Raw genomic sequence first — 27,309 nt, forward strand, 5'->3', positions numbered from 1 at the left:
TATTCTTTTCTGCTTTGTTGAAGATTAGTAGACCATGGAAGTGTGGGTCCATTTATGGGTTTTCTACTCTACACTTACAGTGGTAAGAATGACTTAACGTGGGTACCTGGGTGGCTCAGCGGTTTAGCGCCCGCCTTCAGCCCAGGGCGTGATCCTGGAGGCCTGGGATCCAGTCGGGCTCCCTGCATGGGGCCTGCTTCTCCCTCTGCCTGTGTCTCTGCCTCTCTCCCTCTGTGTCTCTCATGAATAAGTAAATGAAATCTTAAAAAAAAAAAAGGGTGACTTAATGTACACAAGTGCTGAATTACTAGGTTGTATACCTGAAACTAATATAGCAATATATGTCAACCATACTTCATTTAAAACTAATAAATAAAAGGTATATAAGTAAAAATAAAGACCAGGGCTCTGAAAATGACTGAGGTACCAACAGACAGGGGTCTAGCCTACACCCTAGCCTCACCCTCCTAACCCTCGTGGTAGACTTGATATTGTGTAAGGACTAGAGACCCTTAAGAAGCTAAGATCTGTCTGAGGAGGACTTTCTTACTCTCTACTCTTTTCTTTAAATATGCCTTGGGAATAAAAGTTATACTTGGCTCTGTCTCATGTTCATAGCAGATGTCTTCCATTGAAAAGTAATGGTTTTTACTCCTTTTCCTGAACTCATCCTATAAGATGTCCCAGCGCCTTCCAAAGCCCAGAAGACAATCAGAGAATGACGGAGGATGGGACTGTAGTTAGTCCAGCAAAGCTGTCCGCATGTGCAGCTTGTGTCGGCCTCACAGCCTCACGGATTGGAGGAGATGAGAAACTGGTCCCAGAGCGCTGACTGTCTCTCAGGACAACTCACCAAGTGAACGAATATTTCTGATGATGTAAGAAGAAGAGAGGGGGAAAGGGAGAAAAGGAGAAGAAATTGCTTCTGATTTTTTTTTTACATGAGTGTACCTTTCTGATGATGATGATGATGGAGACTTTCTTACTCAAGACAAAAATCTAAGGCTGGATGTACAGTTCGGAGGTTTATCTTCTGTCCAGATTGGCTTTCCTTTCCCACATTCCCTGAGGGGTAGATTTGAATATGTGTATATGAGTGGCAGAGGATGAAATGAGGATGGAGATACAGAGAAAAGGATGATTTAAAGCTTAAGAAAGATGGTGTACCAATTTGTGGTTTGTCTGTACACATTCCTGCAGTAATTTTATTTTTCCTCATGTAATGTAGGAGTTTATTCAAAGGAGGAAGCTCCTAGAGTCTCTCCATCATAAATTTAGCTGTGTTTTGCTTTTTCATAACTGTTTGTTTAGGTTTTTTACCCACAGATTTGTGGCTGCTGTGACTTTATTTTTGGATTGTTTTGGTCTGAGTTCCAGATTATCCTGGGTGCATCTATACTGTGGTGCGTCAACCTGTGCCTTTAAAGAGTAGCAAATAAAAGTTTGAAATAGGAAGAACTTCTCAAATGCCTTGATCTTACACTTGAAATGTAGGTGATTGGAAAAGCTGAGGTCTGTGATAAATATTTTACATCTTTTAATTCCAAATTGGCTTAATGTTTTCCTCTGTGGTTTTGAAATGCTCATAACTAGCAGGAGCCATTGGTGTGGACACGGCCATGTGACCTCATGTGAGGCATAAAAGCTCAGGTCTGTGCCGCTTACCCTTTGTGCTTCATTTTGGCTCCACTTGGAGTGAAGTTCAGAAGCAGCCGCTGGGAGGACCCCATCCACCCCGTTTTCTGTAAGGAATTTATACTTCTTTATTTCTGGCTCTCATTTCAGAAAACCTGATGTCTTCTGTACTTGTTTTCTTGATCTACTTACAAAGCAGTTTTTAAAACTTTTTCTACAGTAGTCACCATTAATAAAGTTTTCTTTCATTGACGTGCTCTAAACATAAGTGAACATGGAGATTGGAAAGTATAACACAACTGCATCCTGGTGCCTTGAAGAGACGCTGATCTACCACAGACAGTCCCAGGTATATATCAGTTTTCAACTTGTCAGGATGTTGGATAAGATTCTGCTCCGAGTGTCCGTTAACCAAATTCCAGCAAACATTCTGGCGTCACCTGTCATGTATTGAAGATCCTAATTCATCTTAATCTTTCTCACTTAACTCTACTGTTTACAAGGAAGTAGACTTAGACTTTCCAAGGCCTTCGGATTTGTTTTATCTGGAAATATAAAGGTATAAACTCAGACAGAACATTGGTAAAATGAAGGCTGGCCTTTGGCTTAATGTGTTCCTTGAAGGGACAAGATGTGATGACAAAATGGAATGACAGTACGGGTACAGCTGATGTGTGCTGATTGTGACTTCTCTCAGGTGTTATTGGCTACTCCTGTCAATGGCCATTGTGTTACTTGTAGGCCTTGGCCATTCTGTCTTCAATGCTACAAAAAGAGAGATGCTCCCCTGGCTGAGTGATGCCAGCTCCCCCTCCACTGACCTTGCAAGATCCATTACACTGAGAACATCTGTTGGACACATCCATTTATTGAGCACCTACTGTATGCCTAGGTATTGCTCAAGCTGGTGGTAAAAGGGCAATTCTAGCTATTGATAATGTACTTAAAGTAATAGTATTTTAACAAAGAAAAAAGGAAAAAAAAACAAAGAAAAAGGGTCTTTAAGAAAAAAGCTGAGGTCAAATTCTTAGATTTCAAATATTAAAAACTGCAGGTCTAATTATCCCCTCTTGGAAGAACCAAAGGAGTTGGGGTTCCCTTAATCTGGCCCAACCATTACTGTAATTATTAGTATTCATACTGGTCTGAATCAAAATAAATATTCATTGTACAAACAACTCCCTTTGTACTGAAAAAGAGTGAAACATTCCGGCCTCAGTCTATAGCCAGTGAATCTGGTCCTCCATCTGTCCTATTTCCTGCCCTTTTGTGCTAAAGCTGACCCTCCTCCATTGCTGTCTGTGGAGATTATGGCCCACCACCTGTTTTTGTAAATAAAGTTTTATTTTCTGGATCCCAGCCACAAAAAAAAAAAAAAAAAAAATCTAATTTGTAGGCATTTGAATAGTAAGGTCATGATAGCTAGTTAAAGTATTCCACAAACATTTGCTGAGCATCTAATAATAACAGTGTGTAAAGTACCTCATAATCTAGAGGAAGAGAATGACAATGAATCATACAATGAAAATACAGCATAGGAGCCACAATATCTTGAAGCCACAATATCTACCTTTCTTTACTCTTCTCAATGCTTACCAAATAATCTTCTGCTGTTCATTTGGTTTCTCAAGGAGATTTTGTTCTGAGGAAGTAAAGAACAAGAGATTTGTCTTAAGACATTGGGCCTACTTGGGAAGTCAGTCTTCCAAGTGATTTGTTAGTAGAGACTCCTCTAAGAGCCTGATCACCCACTATGTGAACCAGTGGAAAATTTCTGGACCTAACAAACCACAGATGACTAGAATATGACATCTCTAACTCTGCCACAAACCTGGGGATCCCAACCTGAATGGCCAGCTGATCTTACACAAGAATTGAAGCTGTGTGTGTCAGAATGCAGTGACATTTTCTGTAGTTAGCTCAGTAAAATGATGCCATGAAGCAAGCCACTCCCAGAACCTTAGATGGTGCCACCATAGCCATAGGACAAGCACATTCTGTCCATTGCCCCAAATTCCCACAGTTCTCCAGGCCTTCAGGAACACCTTAAAGGCATGGGTTGGGCATGAGACCAGGAAAGTCTTGGATAAGTGGGGCCAGCTCTCTGACAAGAGTAGGAGTCCTTGTCAGATCTTAGCCAGTAATTTAGGTTATGTGGATCCCTAATTGGTTTGAGTGTCTTGAAGATAGCCTGCCCTTCAGGGTCATGTACCTTCTATACTTTATGCTGTCTTTAGAATTCTATTGAATTTTGGTGACCTCATCAATACACAACGAACCCGAAAATTTTATATCAATGGTGTATTTCCTTTTGCAGTCAGCATTCACCTTGTATATATGGATGAATGAGAAATGGAAGGAAATGTTGCCATATACTTGTAGATTCTCTGTCTGTAATGGCATATCACGTCCATCTTTAGCCAAAGTTAGGTCTTGGCCAGTCACAAATTTTTCTTTAGAGATTGGAGCCAATTTTAATCAGCATCTAATTATGTGGATTATTAGCTAAGTAGCATATTAAAAAAACAATTCTGGAAGCATGAAGTAATAGGGATTCAAGTTACTACAACCTCAGAAACATCTTCAGATAAAACACTTAGTAAAAAGCATAAAATCCTTATGATTAGTAGACTCTCAAGCTGAGCATTACAGATGACTTCTTTTTTTAGGGACATTATTAAATGAAACTAAAGCTTTAGAAAACAATGCTATTAATAGTGGTGACTCATATGTTCTTCATATTTAAGAAGGACAGTAAACTTTTATAGGACAGCATCTGAGAGATTTTCTTTACAGAATTGTTTAACTATAATTATGATTAAAATATCATATTATGTATTTTAATGTAATTTATAATGCAAGTCATAATGTAGCTTATGCTTCACACAGTACTTCGTAGTAATTTATATATAGTGACATATAGAATGATATATATAGAATGCAAAAAAAGTCAACATTTGAGATCAATTTAAGACACACAACGTGTTACTTGTTCTCCTAGTGTTGTTGGCAACTTGGTAGGATTCTTAGAAGGGAAACAGAAAGGAGGAGAGAGAGAGAGAGGCTTTTGAGGGTGAAGGAATAGCACAAAAGTATAGGACTGAATAGAGTGTAACGGAGGGACACTGCATGTGACAGCCTGGCTCATTTCAAGGCCTTAATGGGAAATTCCTAGCCAGGCTAGTTGGAATCACCACTTGCAGCCAGCCGTGGGAGGCTTTGGATGCTAGCATAAGAATTTTCAATTTTAGGCTGGAAGCAGTTCCATCCATTGAATATTTTTTGAACTAAGTTTTGACAAGATGAAAGTAATGTGTTCAAAATATTAATTTGAGTGTTGTGTAGATTGGGTTGTGTTTAAAGAGTGCAAGCAAGGTGATAAAATTTAGCTAAGATTGCAGTAGTCTGAGTGTATAGTGATAAAAGCCTAAATCACTGTCATAGTAATGAAAGTGTAAAAGGATAGACAAACATGACAGACGATGAAGGATGTCGAAGGGGCATCTAGAGGACTTGATGGTTTGACTTTCTGTCCCAGGGGATTGATTCGACAAACATTAGTTGAGCAACTCCTCAATGAGAGGGTTTGGGAGATGAAAACCCCCTGGACTCTTCCCAGTGCTCAGCAGTGGGGTGCCTGTGTATTTTAAAGCTTCAGACCTTGGCCGTCAGCAAACCTCAGTCTTGCTGAGCAGAGGTTTTCTGGAGAGTTTTCTGGGATGGGTTAGAGAGACATCTTAGTTCCTGTCTGACTTGTGCGTGAAGAGTTGTGGTCAAGTTGCAAAAGCGTGAACTGCGTAAACTGATGGATTCACGTTCAGATCTTAAGTCCCTCACTCATCAACCATGTGAGGTTGGATACGTTATTTAACTTCCTGAACTATCATTTATTAATTTGAAAAATGATAAAGTACTACCTGTGGAAGATTCTCCATATGTCTTGCATTTCTGCCTGTCTTGCAAGCAGAGATGTGCATGTGGCCTTTTTTCTAGACGATTCTTTTTGGGGATATTTATAGGGAACAGTCTTGGAAGGTGGAGATGGTGTCTCTCTCTAGAGCAGAAGTCAGGTTTGCGCATTGTCCAGTAGAGTAAAGATAATGTCTCCCTCCAGGGCAGAGGTTGGGCAGGTTTGCTGACTGCCTATTATAAAAGATTTGGATTCCCTGAGCCCAAGGTTCTTTAGCTACAAACCCATGCTGTGCCTATTTTCCATACACGCCCTTCCTTGTCACCCCCCCTGGGGACTTAATGGCAAGTGGCACAAACCTGAACATGATGTTTGTGCTGCTTATTGCACTCAGAGCTTCTGATCAGGAGTCATAGGTCTCCTGCTATCATCTAGAAAATTAGCAGGCTCACTTGTTAGATGATGAGTTGGATGGCATATGAGACCTTTTTAATCTCAACGCCACCTGCCTAGTGTGTTTCTGGGGAGGATGAGACAAGATACAGCATGTAGCGCACCCAGCACCTACCATGTGGTTAAGAAGAATGCATTTATTCTACTTTTTCCCTTAAGAGAGTCATTGACCAGCTGCTGAGAGAAAGTTTTCGCAGTGACAGCAGCATTTATTGCCTTTTTGATATGGTTTCAGGGTCAAGGCACATCCTTCATGTAGTCTCAGGATACGTTTTGGTGTGATTCTGTGAGAGGGACCCAAAAGTGTTTGAGAACAGATTAGTGTGGTGCCTGGTTGCAGCTGAGCATCTGTTGTTATTCACTAACTTCTCTCAAGGCCAAGAGGTATCATAGAGAGCAACAAGTGCAGCTTGATAGCAGTTCTGTATACCTTTTGTTAGGATTGCACTGGGATAAGGAAGGGTAAATGTGGTTCATCTAAGATGGTTATCTGTGAGGAAGGAAGGGGTTGGGACGTGAGGAGGAGGAGAGAAACTGCTGGCTCCTCAGAGAATCCAAAGGAGAAGATGGAAGAAGGTGGCCCTGCAAGAAGAGTTGATGGTTCCCAAGAGAGGTTGGCCATCCTTTGAGCATCTGTAGTCACTTTTGCACGCATGAGTGTGATATTCAGTGATCGATCTTAAGTCACTCTTTTGAGAGATGTTCTCTCATCAGTGGCTCTAGGCACAGCTAGTACACTTCGCTCTTGGCTGTGGTCCACCGTCACATCGTCATGCTAGGAATGCAGGGCTGCCAAGGTGAACAAGACTGGCTCTCTGTCATTTGCTGGCTTACCTTCTGGTACAGGAGGTAAAACATGTAGCAGAATAGACCCAACACCGGGGGACAGTGGCGATTGCCTGAGGGAGGTATGGACACTAATACTGTGCAGTGTGATGACTAGACCAGTGCTGACAGCATTGCCAGGCAGGGGTGGTGCTGGGGGACAGAGCCCTCAGAGTCTTCAGAGTCCACCCTGACTCCTCCTCCAGGCCCTTTGGTCTGATCAAAGATGGCAGGATGCTGTACAGAGTCCGGCCCTTGGACCGTAGCTCAAAACTAGTAGGAGCTTGCACAGAGCTGCTGCGGGTCACTGCTGAGAACTTCCTCCAGGCTCTCAGAATCTCCTCTCTACCCTGTGCCAGCTTTTCTTATTTCCCAGACACAACCTTGAACTTTGAGACTGGACTTTACCTGTGTCAGGCTCCTTGGAAAGCAGCCCACTTGTTTTAGATACTTTCCTTTAGGCTCATCCTCTGGTAACCCCAACACCACCCACGGCCACATAACACAATGCAACCATGGTTCTGACTTGGCCAGTGCTGTCAGGAAGCACTAGCTGTGAAGAGCTAGGCATGGTGAGCCTGGCCCCAAACATTAGAGTAGAGAACACCCCTCTGTCATTTCTCAGGCCAGGTAAAGAGAGAGCACACTCCTAAAGACAAGCCCACAGTTGTGGGGTAGACCACTCAGGAAACTCTAGGAATCCAGTCCTGTACCCTCACCTCTGGGAAATTCCTCATTAGCCTCTCCAGTGTGTTTAAGTATTCCCAAAGATGTCTCGGGCCTTTCTGGTTAGCCCAGATTCTTGTTTTCTCTGTGCATGTATGTAGATGTTTCCAGATAGACTATGGAAAAGCCAAACCTTATGGACCAGATCAGCCTTCAGAACCCAAACAGAGACCCTAGTCCAACAGTTGCTAGTTACAGTTGCATCTATCTCAGAAAATCCTATTGCCTGGAACAATGCTGCGGGTCCGTAAGTGGGTTGAGTGTAGCTCTGTGACTGCTGCCCCCCCAACTCTTGCCCTTTGAGAGTGAAGGGGGCTGGGCTCTGGGCTTGCAGCATTTAGCCTCCTAAACCATTTACATAGAGAAGATCTTAAAGACTATACAAATGACAAAGTGACTTCACGTGTAGAGGAAGTTTGGGGCAAAAATGATTTATCAGACTTCTAATTAATTTGTTTCAAGGTCATTGACTGCACATAATTGAAGTCATGGAGTTAAAATTTGGTAGAGGGTTCATAATGATCTCTTTGTCCTGAATCTCATAATATCACTGTCTCTGTTTAACTTAAGTGTGTGTGTGTGTGTGTGTGTGTGTGTGTGTGTGTGTGTGAAAAAGAGAAAGAGACATTCGGGCTAGCTCAAATGGAACCGAAGTTTATTTTAATGATAAGGAGAAAGCTCATGGAAATTCCGAAGTCAAACAACTGGCCTCAGGACAGGTAGGTTTGTGAGTTCCATGAAAGCAAAGACCTGTACGGCATGCGGTAGATGTTCGATAAACATTTGTTATTTATTTATTTATTTATTTATTTATTTATTTATTTATTTATTTTTGATAAACATTTGTTGAATGGATGAGCAATGGACAAACATGGGACTGAAGGCAGCTGTGAGGAAGATTGGGGCCCACACTCTACTAATTCTGCTAGTACCTGGTGTAACCTCGTTCCACCAACCCATCCTTTGTCTCATAGTTTAAAATCTCAAGAGAGGAATCCAGAGGCTACTTCTGAGTCAGGAGTTCATCCCCGTCCATGAAGCAATGGCCAGACAGGGTAGAGCCATAGGAGCAGAGGGCTCCTTCTAGGGAGGGGACAGAGGATAAGCAGCATGAAGGTTTGGGTTTCTGCAGGACATCCGCTTTGCGTGTCATTGCGTGCTAGCTCTACTGGTGTTACTTCAGGTAGAGATGTGAGTGAGTAGTCTCTATAGTGAAATTCTTTTAGCATCTTGAGGACAGAGTAGTAGCTTCTATTTTTTTTTTCTCTGAGAGCACTTGAGTTTCATAAATAATTCTGATCAAGGAAGAATTCACTCAAGTGTGACCGGATTGGGTGCTATAAGATGTGCTAACCGATTACTATTTACCAGGCACTGTGCTAGTATTTTGCAAAACTGTAAGTCCTGACAACCTGCTTGTGTGTGTAGACATTATTATCCCCATTTCACAAAAGATGAGACCAGGTTTCCAATGATCATAGTCATAGAGTTTAAAAGGGTGGAGCTGGAATTCTTCCTAAGACTAGTTTCCCCCAAAGGGGTCTCTTCCCAATATGCTGTATTCTTGCAATCACCTGAAGAATTTTAATCAAACTCTTGGGATGAATTTGCCAAGACAAAGCCTGGGTTCTTCCACAAGCCATTAATTAGTCAGCTAGAGGTAAAGAGGCTTAAGGAGCATGACGAGCAGGTTAGTGTGCAGTTGTGGTTTGGATATGGGTTTGGGCAAACTAGCTCTAGACACATTACGGGATCAGCTGAGGACTTTTTTTTTTAAGATTTTATTTATTTACTCATGAGAGACATAGAGAGGCAGAGACACAGGCAGAGGGAGAAGCAGACTCCCTGAGGGGAGCCTGATGTGGGATCGAGTCCCAGGATCCTAGGATCACGACCTGACCCAAAGGCAGATGCTCAACCACTGAGCCACCCAGGTGTCCCAGTTGGGGACCTTTGATACAGTCTGGTTTCAGATGAGATTTTAAAAAGATGAGGAGGGAAAATTTTCTGGGGCACCTGGCTGGCTCAGTTGGTGGACTCTTGATCCCGGGGTTATGGGTTCAAGCCCCCACATTGGGTGTAGAACTTACTTAAAAATAAAATCTGAAAAAAAAGGTCTGAAAAAAAATCACGTTGCAAAATAGAATGATCTCATTCTTTTAAAAAATATTTATTTAAGGGATCTCTACACCCAACGTGGGGCTTTAACTCCTGGCTCCAAGATCAAGAGCTGCATGTCCCTCTGACTGAGCCAGCCAGGCACCTTTGATCTCATTTTTAATTATATGGAGATCTCTTATTTAGAGATACATATATAAGATATATTTGATTTTTTATATGTATATATATCTATGTATCAGATTCTTAAAATCTAAGATATCAAAGATTCCAAGATACCTATTGTTTTATATGCCACCACAGAAAGAAAATGCTGCTAACACTGATTGTAAGAGACATCCCGATTTCAGAGATGCTAACATGTGAGGGGGCGTGGGAAATGGGCTGCAATGGAGGAAGAGATCTGGAAAGATGTACATGAAGGTTCCACAGTGGTGATCTCTGGAGAGTAGAGAGTATTATTTGTCTTTCATCATTGCTTGTCTGTGTATGCAAGTTTCGTACATGCCACTCCGTCCCTGCTCCGTTCTTCACCCCTACTCAAGGGCTAGAAGAAGGTGGTCTCAGCCCCGGCAGAAGCAATTATAAAATCTATTGGCATATCACGCACTAGGGTTCAAGCCTTGGTTTTATGAACTGGGGGTATAAAGCTCCCATTATTCTTAGCCTTTGAGGCTACTGCCAAAACTCCAGGACAAGAGGAAAAAACACATGTAAAGCCTTATATACTGGATGTGTGATTCAGTAATAGGCTAGATGCAAGTTGCTAGTATATGAATGGGAAGCAGTCCAAAGATGGGGGTGCATAAGAAATATCTAGGTTTGGGCGGTAGGTCTAACGTGCAGAGAGGATTCTAATAAATAAACTTGTTTAATTTATATCTTTAATTTCCACCCTCCTCGAATTAACATGTGGTTAGTTTTTGTGCACTTTAAGATAACCATAAATCGGGGGATCCCTGGGTGGCTCAGCGGTTTGGCGCCTGCCTTTGGCCCATGGCACGATCCTAGAGTCTCGGGATCGAGTCCCGTGTTGGGCTCCTGGCATGGAGCCTGCTTCTCCCTCCTCCTGTGTCTCTGCCTCTCTCTCTATGTCTGTCATAAAATAAATAAATAAATCTTTAAAAAAAAAAGATAACCATAAATCCAAGAGTGAGATTAGCTCAGGAGTTTTTCCCAGAGAGAATAAATGGAGGTATTTTGAAGTTTTATGCGAAAAGAATGTCTGCAGTTATTTTCACCAAATGTCATGGTGAAAATATAAGTAATAAACATTACAGTCTTAAATTTATTTTGCAAACAAGGGTGAATTTTCATTTGTTTTATTGCATTCTTTCTTTTTTTTAAGTCCTGGAATAATTTTTTCAAAATTTTTTTAAGTCCTGGAATAATTTTGTATTCTTTTTGAAAATACACACTTTTCTTCCTTTGCTTGGTTCCACAGCCATATTTATTTGTTAATTCCTTAGTGTGGGTGTACACACCAATACCTGCAAGATTATTTTGCCATTTAAAAGAAATTCTGCGACTTTTATATATTTGCCACAATGCAGGATATGGGGTCATTCATCTGAACTCATGGTTTGTAACCATTTTAACTCCTAGCTGTCTGTGCTCCTTCAATCATGTGCATGAAGCCATAACCTAATCCACTGGAGAGCTCAACAGGATGCATTGAAAGTATATTGATACTGGGATGCCTGGGTGGCCCAGTCAGTTAAGTGTATGACTCTTGGTTTTGGCTCAGGTCGTGATCTCAGGGTCCTAATCTCAGGAATCTCAGGGTCATGAGGTCAAACCCTGTGTTGGGCTCCATTCTCATCACAGAGTCTGCTTGAGACTGCCTCTCCTTCTCCCTCTGCCCCACCCTGCATGCCAGCATGCTCTTTTCTCTCTCCCAAATGAATGAATAAATCTTAAAAAAAAGAAAAAGTATATGGATGCCAATGAGCAATTTCATTTCAAGGTTGAAGGAGGCATTTTAATCCAAAGCTCATTTCTTGATTTGTACTTGTCAGCATTTGTTTCCTTTTCATCATATGGTTGTAGGACAGGGAAGGATGTAGGCCCTGGAGTCAGACTAGCCTAACTTTGAAGGCAGCAATTTGCAAATGAGTCAGACCCTGAACCCGGGTTCATAAGTGAGGATCCCCATCAACAAGGCTGGGACCAGCCCATCGTCACTTCTCTGCTGTATCTGCTTTGGTATGTTGTGTCATTCAGCCCTACAAGTGGGACTTGAATGAGTCATCATGGCCAATTGAAGGTGAAAGCAGGCATTTGGTGGCATTTGACAACTACCTGGGATCTACCTGTTTCCCAGAGATGTGCCTGGCCAATGAGAAGCACAACTCCTGCCTTAGAGTCAGACCTGTGGATTTTCGTTTACCCTTATTAAATGTCTACATATTTTATTACATACAAATGAAAGTAAAATGGCTGTCTAGGTACAAAATACTCCTATAGCAAGATCACAAAATGTATTCACACTATGCCCTTCCCCCACCCTTTTTTTTTTAGCGAGCCTGAGGGAAGGGGGGCAGAGGGAGAGACAGGGTCCCAAGCAGGCTCCATGCTCAGCACAGAGCCTGACACAGGGCTCGCCCTCATAACCCTGAGATCCTGACTGTGAGCCAAGATCAAGAGTTAAGAGTCGGATGCTGAACCAATTGAACCACTCAGGTGCCCCCAACCCTACCCCCAATATGTCTTGGTGTACAGACATGTGCTCCTTTTTTTTTTTTTTTTTTTAAACCTATGCTTTGGGCTTTGGGTAGTGGAGAAGAAAAAAATAGGTTTAGTCCATTCCAATGGACTGCTTTTTAAAACCTCTTTTAAATAATATTCATCTCCTCAGTTAAATTGTCCTGCAGCTCAGATTTCTCCTTTTTCAGCTCCCCCTTTGCCTTGTCCTGATTAAGGAGGCATCTGGTATGTGGAAACAGGAAGGGTCCAGGTAGTATTTTGTTTTCTCTGCTGGCCCTTCAGCCAGGACTATGACGTCCTCTGATGCCGACATCTTCTGTGGATATTATTCATGAGCTTCTCTTCCCTCGGTTGGGGTTGGGCCCTGCAGCCCTTCCAAGCTGAGTTAGCCTCAGTTTGGTTCTCGGTGGCAGATTCTCTCCACCTCCCCAGCAACTCCAGCCCGAACTGCAGGGGTGCCAACCCCGTACCAAGGTGACAGTTTTCTCCCTGAGTCCCTGTGGGGAGTCCTGGGCCCCAGGCATGGTTAGCTGACTGCAGAAATGGGAATTGGGGAACTAAACCACAAGGGCTGGTGTCCAACCTCCCAGCCCCTGTCGCTTTTACAGGGATGTGGCTGTGCTCCTGGTTGGTGTGGGATGGCCTGAAAGATTTTTCTACCTAGAGCCCAAAAGGGAGATTGGAACAAGCTTCTCAAAGCAGATGAATGGCATGCTCAATGGGGGTGCTTCATTCAAGGGAGTTTAGTGAAGGCACCACTGGAACGACAGGAAGAGTTCAGGGAAACCAGGAGGGAGTGTTGAAGCACATCAGGACAACAATGGCAGGGAGTCCCCACAGTCCTTAGGTGGGAGGAGAGGGTCAGGTTCTGGGAGCTTGATAACAGCTGAGCTGTGGAGGAGGACCACCTAAGTGCAGGTGTGGTCCTTGGTCGTGAAAAAAGCCAAAACTGCACCATGCCGCCTCGCAGGGAGGGAGGCAGCCCCTAGCCCTTCTTCTCTTCTCCAGGGTCCCTCTGCGGTTCCCCACTGGCCAGTGCTGGGTGGGTGAGAAAATCATATTGATGTAATCCTCAGGTGGGTCTCCAGGGTGCAGAGCAGAGCGGAGAAGAGGAAGGAGTGGAGTGGGTCTGTAGGGGCAAACAGAACCTCCAGAGCCCAACAAGGAAGGCTGAACATGCACATCTCCCAGCATCCCTCTCCTTCCCTCTCCCTTCCCTCTCCCCACCATCCTCCTAGGATGGACCAGGAGGCACATACATCCTTGGTAAATCCTAATACACCGTGTACCTATGGGGAGCCCCCTGGCCTGGGTGTCCTGGGTGTCCTGGGCTTGGCTTCTGCTATGTGAAGAGGGAAAGGAAAATGTGAAAAACATCCCTTCCTTAGAAAATTGCCTTTGTTGCAAAGTATTTGTCTTTCTGACAAATCCAATTTCAAATGCCAAGAATTTCAATATAAATCCTTTTGTGTGGGAGTCTTTTGCTCCTCTGCCTCACCTCAGACAGGTGGATGCCTTAGACCAGCTAGGAAAATATTCTTGCAGACCCAAAAGAGAAGATAGCACATTAATATTTTTTTAAAAGATTGATTTATTTTAGAGAGCACAGTGGAGGGGAGGGGGACGGTGGCATGGGGAGAGGGAGAGAGAGTCCCAAGCAGACTCTGCACTGAGCGTGGAGCTGGACACAGGCCTCGATCTCAGGATGCAAGGTCACGACCTGAGCAGAAACCAGTAGACCGCTTAACTGACTGCACCACCCAGGTGCCCCAACACGGTAATATTTTGTAAAACGATTACCCCCAGTTTCACCAATATGCTACTGTGGTTTGTATGGAAATTGAAGACATTTAGGACATTTTCATATGTCTTATCTGATGTAACATATTTAATTTTAACAACAGTTCCACAAGGTATCAGTTTTACAGATGAGATCATTGAGATCAAGTGTATTCCGCCGTTAGTGGCAAACCCACAGATAGGTAGGAGCCCAGATCTCCTGCCTCCCAGACCAAGGGGGCATAGTTTGCACATCGGGAAAGGGAACCAAATTCATGAAGTTGCGTGCATGCATAGTGTACTGCTGTCTGCCAAAAATTTTGTCTCCAGAGTGATTTTTGCCCACTAATAATTGCTTTTATGAAAACTATGTTTTTAATCTCCTTGAGTACCTGCTTCCATAGGGACTAGGTCATGTTATATTGATTGTGCTGTCCTCTCACGTTCTTGTCTCTCACTTGGTGTCTCTTACTGGTGGCTTCTATTCTCCCTCCCCATCCTGACTGACTTTCACTGGTGAATCCCATCTTTCTTCAACTCCTCTTTCATCTGCTCCTTGATTCTGGAATTATCCTCTGACCCCATGGTTGGATGACTGCTTCCCTAACCCAGTGAGTGGAGCATATTCCGCTGAACACGGCAGGCCGTGTTTTCATTTTGTTTGGGTTTTTACGGTCCCCCCGGGCTGAGCTGTGTGACTCAGAGAACACTCATCAGAAGAGGCTGATGCAGGGAAATTGAGGTGTTAAATAGGAAAAGAAGATGGGGAAGTGGCATTTCATTTCAAGAATAAGAATGAAGAAGGTAACTGGTCCAGTTAGACCTCATCTCACCAGCAGCCTGGCCTCCAAGCAGATTTCCTGAATGGCTGCTTTCTGGGAGCGAGACTTTGCAAAGATCAGTGATGTTGCCTTGGAGGGGCACATGCGGTGGCACATCAGAGCCCCAGGTCAGCACAGGATATCTCACCTCGTAAGCTTTACGTTGTTTTCCCCTGAAAAGAAGTTAACCTCCTGGATCTGGGTCTCTGCCTTTCCCTAAATTCATTAGAAGTTTCCCAACTCACTTGTTACCAACTAAAATAGATTCTGAATTATTGTTTTGTCCTAGAATATAAGAAGGTGCTAAAGATGTTTGATGTCGTCTTAAGTAACTGCCCACGTCCTCTCACACTGTCAAGAGAGGGAACGATGGAGAATTTGCATACCAGCTAAGTTTAAGCAGTATTTGTTCAGTTCAGTTCCTGGGCCCAGCTGAGTTAGGGAGCCAGAGTACCTTAGAGCTTCCTCCCGTGGTTGGGGGCAGCCTACCTTCTGTGTCCATCTCTTAAATCTGTGCTTGGACACATGAAAAAGTGCTCCTCATCACTTGTCATCAGGGAAGTACAAATCAAAACCACAGTGGGAAAAATTAGAAAGACAAACCATAAGAGACCCCTAACTCTGGGAAACCAACAAAGGTTTACAGAAGGGGAAGAGGGCGGGGAGATGGGGTGACTGGGTGACAGGCACTGAGGGGGGCACTTGATGGGATGAGCGCTGGGTGTTATACTATATGTGGGCAAATTGAGTTTAAATAAAATATTTTTAGAAATCGGTGCAACATTATTGTCCTGAGTCTACAGGTAGTCTCACAGGTTGCTGATGTCTGCATAAAACTGACGCAGTCTTTCTGAGTGAAAATTAGGCAGTAGTTTTCAGAAATGTTCTTGCCCCTTGACTCTATGATGGAGTGTATAGGAAATCATTAAGATTTTGCTTGATGGTTTATTTGACAAGGCGATGTTTGCTGTGGCTTCCCAGGAAATGGGGTAAGTTATCAATCACACACGAGACAAAGTGACCATCAAAAATATATCAACGCGGCTGTGTTTTTAGACATAAGGGATGTTCACGATGCCCTATTGAATACATCAGATTCACAACAGTAAGTGCACATAAGTATATACAAGAGAACGTATATGTTTGCATAGAAGAAATAACCAGAAAGGACAGACCAAAATGATACTTGTTTCTGGGCAGTGCGATTAACAGTAATTGTAGTCCATGACGGATAATTTTATTTTTCTGTCTTCTGCAATGAAGAAGCATTACTCGTGGAAAAGAAAATTATCTTAGCATCGAAACTGGCCTCCGGAGTAGAGAGATGGGACAAGGTGTTGCTGAACTTGGATCAGCGAGGCCAGCAGGGTGCCGCACTCACTGATGTGGCCAGTGTATCAGCAGGTGCTGATGGCCCGTCGTTGCTCCAGAATAAGGATGTGCGAGCGAGGGACTCAAAAGTGGGGCCAGCCTGAGAAGCACTTTGCAGATTGGTTCATCTCCTTGCTCTCTTTACCTCGAATGTCCTGACACTGTAGGCTAATTGCTTACCTTTAATATTGACTTTAGAGAAAAATCTATTTTTTTTTATAATAGTCACACAGGGAGAGAGAGAGAGAATGACAGAGACTCAGGCAGAGGGAGAAGCAGACTCCATGCACCGGGAGCCCGAGGTGGGATTCGATCCTGGGTCTCCAGGATCGCGCCCTGGGCCAAAGGCAGGTGCCAAACCGCTGCGCCACCCAGGGATCCCGAAAAATCTATTTTTAATTGTCTTATCCCATAATATACACAGACAAAAGAATATTTACAAAATAAAAGGTAGAAGAAATACTCAGATGCAGAAATTCAGAGTCCCAGAAGTGGAGCGTGACCGTCAGATCCTGGGGAGGCGCCCGCTGCCATCTGCACCCAGCCCGGTCCTGGATCATTTTGATCGCAGTCTTGCTTTTCTTTATGATTTTATTTGTAGACAATATTTTAGTTAGTTTTGTCTGTTTGGGGTTATACCTTATGATTCTTCTGCAACTTGTGCTTTTCACTCTGAATCTTGTTGGTGAGTTCCGTCCCCGGAGCGTGTGGGGTCGTTCACTCCCTGCACGTGGTCAGGTGCTGGGAGGAGGGGGTGCCCAGGGGGCTTCTGTGCATCCTCCTGGTCCTGGGCTTCGGCTGCCATGAGAGTTCTTGCCGGTGACCTCGGTGCCGATTTATACGTAGGTGCGGATGGGCTGGATGGAAGGGGGTGTGCACCCCACAGATCACGGTAGCTTATTTTCCAAGTTACTCGTCTCTCTTTAGGATTCTTGCCAGCAGCGTATGAGAGTTTCCATCCTCCACGTACTCATCAAATTTGATAATGTCAGCCTTTGGACTTTTTACTAATCCAGTGGGTGTGAAATGATTTAATTTGTGTTTCCCAGAACATCGGAGAGGCTGAGCATATTTTCTTGGGTTTGTTAACCATTTACGATTTCTTCCTACAGCAAATTCTGTTTTGGGTCTATTGGGTTATTTCTGTGCTTTATTTTTTTTATGTTTCTTTTTCTTTCTTTCTTTTTTTTTTTTTTTTTACTTATGATAGTCACAGAGAGAGAGAGAGAGAGGCAGAGACACAGGCGGAGGGAGAAGCAGGCTCCATGCACCGGGAGCCTGATGTGGGATTCGATCCCGGGTCTCCAGGATCGCGCCCTAGGCCAAAGGCAGGCGCCAAACCGCTGCGCCACCCAGGGATCCCCCTATTTCTGTGCTTTAAACTGGTCTAAGAATTATTTTTTTTTTCTGGTAACTTGTCCTTTGCTAGTTATACACATGGGAGATATATTGCTTCTTCTAATTAGTAACGTGTCTTTTAATTTTCCAGTGGGTTTGATGAAAAGACATCTGTAATTTATTCACCCTACTTTTTTCACGATATGCCTTTTTTTGGTGTCTTGTTTAAGAAGTCCCTTCCGACCTAGTGATTCATAAATCCTGTTGTCTTCCTTTTTTTTTTTTTTAAGATGTTATTTATTTATCCATGAGAGACCCAGAGGGAGAGGCAGAGACACAGGCAGAGGGAGAAGCGGGCTCCCTGCGGGGATCCCCATGGGGGACCCGATCCCAGGACCCCAGGATCACGACCCGAGCTGAAGGCAGACACTCAACCACTAAGCCACCCAGGCGTCCCAATCTTATTGTCTTCTAAAATGTTTATAATTTAATCTTTGTGAATCATGTGAAGGTGTGTCCAATCTTAATTTTTCTACATGGAGGGCTGTTTGCTCCAGGACAGCTTACTAAGAGACCTTCCTTTCCCCATGGATGTGTAGATGCCAGCTCTGTCATAAGTCGTGTCCTGCAGGAAGCTTCCACGTATGGAGGCCTGTTTGCTGGATCCTCCAGAAAACATAGGTGTTTGAGTTCTCCAGATGCCAAGGGGCTCTCCTAGAGAGCATCTTTTTTTTTTTTTTTTTTTTTTTTTTTTGACCAAAAGCCATTTTTCTCACTGGACAAGTTAGAAGTTGTAGTGCCCCGGGGTTGGTCTGGGCCACAGTGATGTCCCCGAGCACCCAGGCACTTCCCTTGTTCCATCCGCCAGAATCAGCCTGCACTGATTCCTCACGGCTGCTGCTGCCCCAGGTTTCACATCCACATTCCATCCACATCCAAAGTGGGAAGGTTGACAATGCTGTGCCATCTCCGGGTCCTCATGGACCACCCAAGTAGTGTGCACTCGGGTTGTCAGCTCCCACGCAGTCTCCCTCGGGAGTAGGGACCCAGGGAGGCCCTTGCGGCTGCGCATTCAACAGCTGAGGCTGCTTTGCTTGCCCCCCGGATCCCCGTGGGGAGTGACGCTCTTGATTTTCTGTTCTCCTTGCTCTCAGGGTGCAGCCCCATGGGGATGCGGGTTTATGGGAATGTGGGTTTATGTACAAGTCCCCCACCTTAAACCCTTCTCCTTGGGTGGCCCGAGGCTTTGTCCTCTGCACCCCAGGGGCCAGTGAGCGCCAAAGCGGGAAGTCATCTGGGTGGCAAATGCGGAACCCATGAGAGCTTCTTCGGTTTGCACTTCTGGCTTCCCACTTGGACTTAGTTCTTGCGCTTTTTAATATTCCTTACTTGCTTGGCAGCTGATCACAAATTTAGATAGTCGGGTTGGGGATCCCTGGGTGGTTCAGTGGTTAAGTGTCTGCCTTTGGCCCAGGGTGCGATCCTGGGATCCTGGGATGGAGTCCCACATTGGGCTCGCTGCAGGGAGCCTGCTTCTCCCCCTGCCTGTGTCTCTGCCTCTTTCTCTCTTTCTGTGTTTCTCATGAATAAATAAATAAATCTAAAAAAAATAAAAAAGAAAGTTTTTTTTTCCTGGAATTTTTAATTATTTTTTTATTTTTTAAAGATCCCATTCATTTGTGTGTGTGAGAAAGAGAGAGAAAGAGAGAGCACACACAGGGGTAGGGGAGCCAGAGAGGGAGAAGCAGACTCCGGGCTGAGCAGGGAGCCCAATGCGGGGCTCCATCCTAGGAGCCTGAGACCATGACCTGACCCACAGGGAGACGCCTAACCGACTGAGCCACCCCAGTGTCCCAGGAGATTTTAGCTGTTTTTGAGCAGGAAGGTCGGGCTGGTTCTCCAGATTGTGGAAACAGGAGTCGGCTAATTTTTTTTAATTGCATTATGTTTTATCAATCTTGTCTAAAGGTTTGTTGGAGACCGAACCATTGCAAGGACGAGATGAAGACACGGTAGCCAGTGCTGACTTCTCTAGCATGCTGTCCGAGGAGGAAAGAGAAGAGTTAAAGGCAGAATTAGTTCAGGTATGTTTAGTCATCTTACTGTTGTTCTGTGTCTATCAGGATCTGAGGAGTTCATGTGAGTTTTGTGTGAGTCCCATGGTACAATTATGTTGTCTTTCCTGCATTTATTTGTTGAGGAAGTGCCAGCGGGGGTGGAAGGGGCAGAGGGAGAGAGAGAATCTTAAGCAGGCTCCATACCCAGCCCAAAGCTCCACAGGGGGCTCAATCTCATGACCTTCAGATCATGACCTGAGCTGAAATCAAGAGCCAGCACTTAACTGACTGGGCCACCACCGTGTTGTCTTTCATTTAATAAAATTTAATAAATGATATATTGTAAGGTGATTCATTTTTTTTCTAGGGTGTTTTTGTACTGCTAGTTGTCCATTACCCACTGGTTAGAGTAAAAAAACAGGATAGTAATGTTGCTTAAGCAACAGTGGCAAGTAGCTGTAAATATGCACCTCTTATTCTTTTTTATTTTAAGATTTTATTTATTTATTCATGACACACAGAGAGAGAGAGAGAGAGAGAGAGAGGCAGAGACACAGGCAGAGGGAGAAGCAGGCTCCATGCAGGGAGCCTGATGCGGGACTCGATCCCAAGACCCCGGGATCATGCCCTGAGCCAAAGGCAGATGCTCAACTGCTTAGCCACCCAGGTGTCCCTGCACCTCTTACTGTTTTTAATTTTGCAGTATTATGGGAACAGTACTCACTCACAGAGCTGATGAATTCCTCCAAGACCTTGGTATAGGTCCTGGTGCAAGCTCCTATTTAAGAGCAGTTCTTGCTTTAGGTCAGCAACTTAGCTCAACAAATACTTTGAAGTGGTTTATTTTTTGTAATGAAAAAAAATCAATCATAGAAGCAGCTGGATTTCTTACATTGTGTGCTTGTCTGCAGAAGAATCCAGCACTGGGGGCAGCAAGGAAAGCTGTGAGGAATCCAGGTTTCCTTAGATCTTGTGTCGTCGCTTCAGGCATCTGGACTTAGAGGTGGGGAGGATGCCTGGCCCACCAGGAATACAGTTGCTAAAGCCATTTGTTGGCAGCACCCACTAAGCCTTAAATACTTTGCTAAGGAACAGTTATGTTGTAGGAGGAAAGCACTGGATAAAGCAAGCTTTTCGAATAGGGTAAGCAGTAGGGCCAGAGAGAGGAGGCCCATATCCCTCCCCATTCTGCATCCCTGCATCCAAGGGCACAGAGCTCCTGGTCCGGCTGGAAGCAAGTCTCTGGGCTCGATCGCAGGCTGAGGATACAGCTTTGAGCATCACCGTATCCTCACCCCGCTTTGTCTGCTCCAGACTCCTCAAGCTCTCATGTTCCAGTGGTGTTTGTTTATGATAATATTAAAGACTTCTCAGGTGTCCTCGCAAAGCACACCCGAAAATAACTGCATTGTGAAATGCAAGAGCAGCTTGTTCTCCTGGTACAGCAGAAATGATTTCAGTAAGCGCAGGGCCTCCAGGCAGGTAGCCTGGTCCTTTGGCTGGCTGGGCCTGCAGCTGCTGATCTAAAACCACCCAGTGTACTTCCAGTTGGCCACACTTGCCGGCACATGCGGGCCGAAGTCAGCGGCGACGGACAGCATCCTAGCTCTGTGTTTTCATAAGGCCCGGAATTCTGGTTCATGCTGTGTGTGGTGTCCGAAGTTAGGCTCTGCTCAGTGGTGTGAGCTCACCGATGCTAAGCTAACATTTAATTCCTTCACTGTTACAGTCCAAGTTTAAGTTCTGTACTTAAATCTCTGTAGCAGGCCAACCTTTATAAAATGCCTTCGGTTTTCTGGGTTCTGGGACTGCTGGGGTCTGCATGCACATGCACGCACACACATATATATTTAAATTACAAATTTTTATATTTTTATTTTTTTAATATTTATTTATTCATGAGACACAGAGAGAGAGGCAGAGCCACAGACAGAGGGAGGAGCAGGCTCCCTGCAGGGAGCCCAATGTGGGACCGATCCCAGGACTGTGGGATCACGCCCTTAGTCAAAGATGCTCAGCCACTGAGCCACTCAGGCATCCCCACACCTCTGTTTTCTGTGTGCGTTCTTTATTTTATAAACATTCAGCAGTGAGCACACGCATTACTTTCTAGTCAAGAAAAAGTGAGCCTTGGTTTTAAGTGGATGCCTCTGTGATACAAAAAACCCAATGGTACTTCCAGAAAGTCCTGTCTGGTTTGGCCACATTATTGAGTTTCCAGCACCTCTCATTACTAGGACTCTTCAGCCTGACTTCTGAAAATAACACAGCCCTCGTTCCTATGTTTAAGCTACCAGGATGCATGTTCTCATCCTTTAGGATGCTTCCTGTCTCTTATTTCTGGGTTGTTCAGAGATGAAGAAGTACCGCATAGTATTGCCAGGGTGGCATCGTGACTTCCAGAGGCACGAGGGTGCAGCTGTGTGCCCCCAGGCCCAGTCCATCGCACGGGAAGTGTATCTGATGTTTTTTCTCTTCACGTTTCCACTGCTTCTCCCTCCGCTTCGGTCCACCTCTGCATATTAATTCTCATCCTTTCCTTGAGTTGGCTTTCCCTGCCCTCCAGCAAATGCACGCTGCAGCTGCTGTGTGTGTGTGCCTGCGTGCCTCCACGAGCGTGCACACACACACGCACACGTTCACACACATGTGCATGCATTCTCATACTCATATACCCACTCCAAACCAGGTTCTTTGCAGATCAGATATGCATTCAGACACGCTCGGATGCTAGTGTTTCATTACAACAAGGACACACAGAGAGCAATCTCGGCAGTCCCACAAGTGGCCGTCCAGAGACCAGAGCCATCTGTTGGATGGCCCAGCTCCCCTGCCTCAGCTCTCCACAGACATCCTTCCTGGGCCCCTGGTCGCAAGCAACTGCCCTCTGTGCCTGAGGGAAGATCCTACTGGATCCATTGGCCACTTGGGTAACAGGACACCTCACAGGCCAGCCTCTTAGACTGGCAGGCAGTCGTGATGGCCATGACCTCAAAGCGAGAGGTCTGCGTCCAGACCTCTCTGACTCCTTTGCTTACAAGAGGCCTTAGGGCGTGCCAGGGATCCAGTCTCCTCTTCAGTGTCCTCTGAGTCCCCCACCGGCTCGTGCCTATGCTGGATTCCTCCCCACTGCTTTATCCTGCACTGTTTTGTTGTTCGATTCCCGTGAGGTGGCCCTTATACTTGGAGCAAACTCACAACTCCACTCATCCACACAGCCCAAGTATTGTCGTGTGCTACCAAGTGTTAGCAAGAGGAAGATCTGTCCTTGTGTTGGAACCATAAAGTAAGCCAGTATTGCCCAAAAGGCTACATCTTAGATGGACTCTGTGTTGTGAAAGAGGAATCTGTTAACACAGTTTAAACTTTTATGATTATGGTCATGCAATATGTGTGTTTTTAAGTTTCTTCATTGTGAGGCCAGTATTACCTCTGATTTAGTGCAGTGGTCTGTGTACAGAAAGTATGCAATTAAGGTTTATAATTAACTTGAATTATTTTATACGTTAAAGAAATATTTAATTTTTTTAAGTTTATTTATTTATTTATTTATTTTTTTAGCAACCTCTGTACCCCACATGGGGCTCAAACCCATGACTCCAAGATTAAGAGTCACATGTTCTATCAACTGAGGCGACCAGGTCCTCCAAAATATTTACATTTTTAAATACTGGAAGTTGAATATGCATTCTTACACACCTTACCAGTATATAAAGAAGTAATATTTTGTTTCAGCTGTTTGTTCTCATTAGCTCCTGACATGACCTCATCATGACCTGAGCCAAAGGCAGATGCTTAGCCAACTGAGCCACCCAGGCGTCCCTGCAATTTGGCTGGGCTTTTGAAAAGGATGAAGTGCTAGCATTAGCACTGTAAATTTATGATTATATAACCACCAAACACTGCCAACATCCTCCAGATAAAATGACTCAAGAAAAATAAGCATTAATAGGAGTTGGAAAAATACCAGGCAATATTATTAAGTAGGCAAAGCCTCTTTTCAGGCTCTCTTCATCCTTCTTTGGGTTCGTCTCCCTTCCTGTGGCGTGAGGTGCCCTCAGAAAGAACACACAGTTCCCTCAAGCCACCTGTCTCATAGACTGATAGAGAAGTGCTTTAGGCTCTTGGTCTTTCTCTCCTAGTTCCTTCTTCCAAGGCCTTCATTCTTTCTGGACTGAATCGTGAACAACTGAAGTGTTAATAATCAGCAATGTCTTGCTGTAATACGCTTCTGTGTTAGAGCCCTCCAGAGAAGCAGAACCAATAGGGTATATGTGTATGGAAAGAGATTTGTTACAAGGAATTGGCTGATGTGATGATGGAGGCTGACAATCACCAGATCTATAGTCAGCAAGCTGGAGAACCAGGGGACCTGATGGTGTGGCTCCAGTCTGAAGGCCAGCAGGCTCAAGGCCTAAGAACAGCTGATGGTACAGTTTAAATATGAAGGAAGAAGAAAAACAATGTCCCAACTCAAATACAGTCAGACAAGAAGAGTCCCTATGAACTGAAGGAGGGTCAGCCTTTGTCTTCTATTTAGGACGTCAATCCACCCACTTTGGGAAGACAGTCTGCCCACCCAGTCTCCCAATTCTTCCAATTCAATTGATAATCTTATGCAGAAACACCCTCATGGGCACACGCAGCATGATATTTGGCCAGATGTCTGGGCATCCCACGGCCAAGTCAAGTTGACACATAAAAATAATCACTGCCCTCTCTCAAGGAGTATCTGGATTTTAATCTTAGTTTAGGAGTCTCAGCCAGAGGCATGATTACCCAGGAGAGGAAGCTGGCATTGAAGTAGTGTGTGCAAGAGACCAAATAGTCTTATTACTAAGCATCATACTGATGATTTAATAGTTTATGAAAGTATTTCTTTATCCAGATAGAAGATTTTTTTAATGTAATCTAGCATAAAATAGGAAGGTAAATTTTCAATCTTCTAACGTAAATTTCATTTTGAAGGTAATTCATTAGCTAATTCAGGTTAAGTCATATGTTTTTGCATTTTTTATTGAGGTATAAAATTAACTGTTTTAATATAAAATTAACTGTTTTAAAGTGAACCGTTCAGCGGCATTTGTTAAACTTACAATGTGGTGTAACTACCACCTCTAGTTCCAAACTATTTTTAACACCCCAAAAAGAAACCCCATACTCCTTGTGCAGTTGCTTCCTATTTTCCCCTCTGCATTCTGTATCTCTGCATTTACTGTTCTGTATATTTTGTGTGATAGATGGCCTTTTGTGTTTGGCTTCTTTCATGTAGCCTATGTTTTGGTTTTTTTTTTTTTTGTTTTGTTTGTTTTGTTTTTTATGATAGTCACACAGAGAGAGAGAGAGAGAGAGAGGCAGAGACACAGGCAGAGGGAGAAGCAGGCTCCATGCCCCGGGAGCCCGATGTGGGATTTTATCCCGGGTCTCCAGGATCGCACCCTGGGCCAAAGGCAGGCGCTAAACCGCTGCGCCACCCAGGGATCCCCGTGGCCTATGTTTTTGAGATTCTTCTGTGTTGTAGCGTGTCTCAATACTTCAGTCCTTTCCGTGGCTGAATAATACTCCTTTTTGGTGTATACTGCAATAGTTTATCTCTTCATCCTTTGATGGGTATTTCGGCTATTTTCACATCTGGCTGCTGTGAATGGTGCTGTTATGAATATGTGTCTATGTGTACTTGTTTATATCCTTTGGGGAATATACCTGGGAGTGGAATTGTTGGGTCATATGGTAATTCTTCGTTTAACTTTTTAAGAAACTACCGGATGGTTTTCCACAGTGGCTGAGCCATTTTACATTCCTACCAGCAGCGTATAAGGGTTCCAGTTTTGCTACATCCTCACCAACATTTGTCATGTGTCTGTTAATTCATATTTAAATAGCCAAGTCTAAATATGTAGTCTTGGGTGTAAATATTTGTCATACAAGGAGATCTTCTAGGGAGTCAAGAAACCAAAGAACCGGACTATTAGTTTATAATAAAGAAATGATTAATTTAAAATTAAGGGAGAAAGGATATATTCAATACTTTAGTTAATGACTTACCTGCACTCCACCTCATCCCAACAGGAATTCGATGTGGCTTACGGAGGTACTTACAGTATTGGCTTTCCATACCACCTGCATCACAGTATCTGGGAGCGCTTGTTGAATAATGTAGATAGCCTGACCCTACAACATTGAAGATACCAGAATCTTCGGGCATTAAAAGGGGCATATATCTGGAATCTGCATTTTAATACGCCCTATGAGTGACATTTATGTAAACTGAAATTGAGAACCATTGGTGTAACTAGGCCAAAAAAATCTCATTAGTCAAATGAAGGGTGGACTCTCACCATGAGCATCATTTAAAATATTTGTGATTAAAGACTTTGCCGTGAGGCAGAACTGTCTGCTCTGTGGAAAGAGATATGTGGTTCTCATTTTCATTCTTGCAAGCTAATATAATTTAAGATTATGTGTTTTTTTCAATTTCTGGATTTGCTTACAGATTTTTTTGGCATATATTTAGATTGCCGGTAATTATACTGAACGCTTCAAGAAGTGTGGGTCTCAACATTTCATTGAAATGATAAGAATTTCATTAAAGAACCTGAGAATAGACCCACCTGAGTAACTGAGTTCATGTTTCCATCATTAGAAGTCTGTTCCTTATAAATGCTTTTTAATCTATGCTTCTGTATTTAAAATATTAGGTGTGGGACTTCATTGTTCTTTCTTTAGGTTGGTGTTTGGTAAACTGGTCACTTCAGTGTTTCTACCTATCACTTTTTTGGGATCAAGGATTTCATTAGAAAACTCTGAGTCCCTTATTCACCTCCCTCAAATAACTAATGAATCTCCTACTGCTTCCCCCAATTTTGAATGAATTTCTAGGGTCCCCTAGATATGAGGTTGAGAGTGTCAAGATCTGTAAGCCTCTTTCCTTTTCTCTACATCTGTAATTTCTTTCTACCAGTTAAAAATTGTCCGATTATTTTTATTACACGGTGAAAACTGCAGTCATAACCAAGTCGTTAAAAAATCCAAGACTCTCAATAATTTCAGTCACCCAATACATACTATTTATGCAAAAGATAGCAGAAAAGGTCTTTTCTACAGAATTAAAAGGCTGACATGAAGCATGACATCTTCTACAGAAAGAGAGTCAGAGATGCAACCTTGAGAAATACTAGGCCACAGATTAAACACAAAAGGACACATTGACAAAGATGAAAAAGTGGAATGTGACATGATTGCCAAAAGAATAGAGGGTTTAAAATAACTGTGCGTTCTCATTTAATGGGGAGAGTAAAAGCACGACCCCCTTTGGTGGTCCCCGAGTAGACTCCTCTCGCAGTAATGAGTATATGTCTGCATACCGAAGCCCCGCGCAACAAGAAAGGGTGGAGCGCTCTTGACTGTAACATGTTCACCGAATGTGTAATTCATTTTAGAAAAGTTTCTGTGAAGCATTAGAAAACTGTCCCATAAATATAAAAAAATGAATAATGCTAGATTACTAGGACATTTGCTGATATTGAAAACTCCAAGAGATAGTTCTTTTCTACCATCCTGTTTAAGATGC

The 27,309-nt window shown here is 43.7% G+C and overlaps 1 protein-coding gene across 10 annotated transcripts in view; it reads left to right on the forward strand.

Moving 5' to 3' along the window:
* TPD52L1 (TPD52 like 1) overlaps window positions 1-27,309 on the forward strand; it is a 116,707-nt gene that overhangs the window by 43,797 nt on the left and 45,601 nt on the right. For 8 of the 10 annotated variants that reach the window (XM_055310457.1, XM_055310451.1, XM_055310459.1 and 5 more), the window contains exon 2: window positions 19,651-19,766. In XM_055310457.1, the coding sequence (XP_055166432.1) occupies window positions 19,651-19,766 (116 nt within the window). Of the gene's footprint in view, window positions 1-1,660; window positions 1,745-1,910; window positions 1,985-19,650; window positions 19,767-27,309 lie in introns of those variants that run through there. The other 2 variants (XM_055310453.1, XM_055310454.1) reach the window with 2 other exon arrangements.

Source organism: Nyctereutes procyonoides, unplaced genomic scaffold (genome assembly GCF_905146905.1).
Source record: "Nyctereutes procyonoides isolate TBG_1078 unplaced genomic scaffold, NYPRO_anot_genome, whole genome shotgun sequence".
NCBI lineage: Eukaryota > Metazoa > Chordata > Mammalia > Carnivora > Canidae > Nyctereutes > Nyctereutes procyonoides.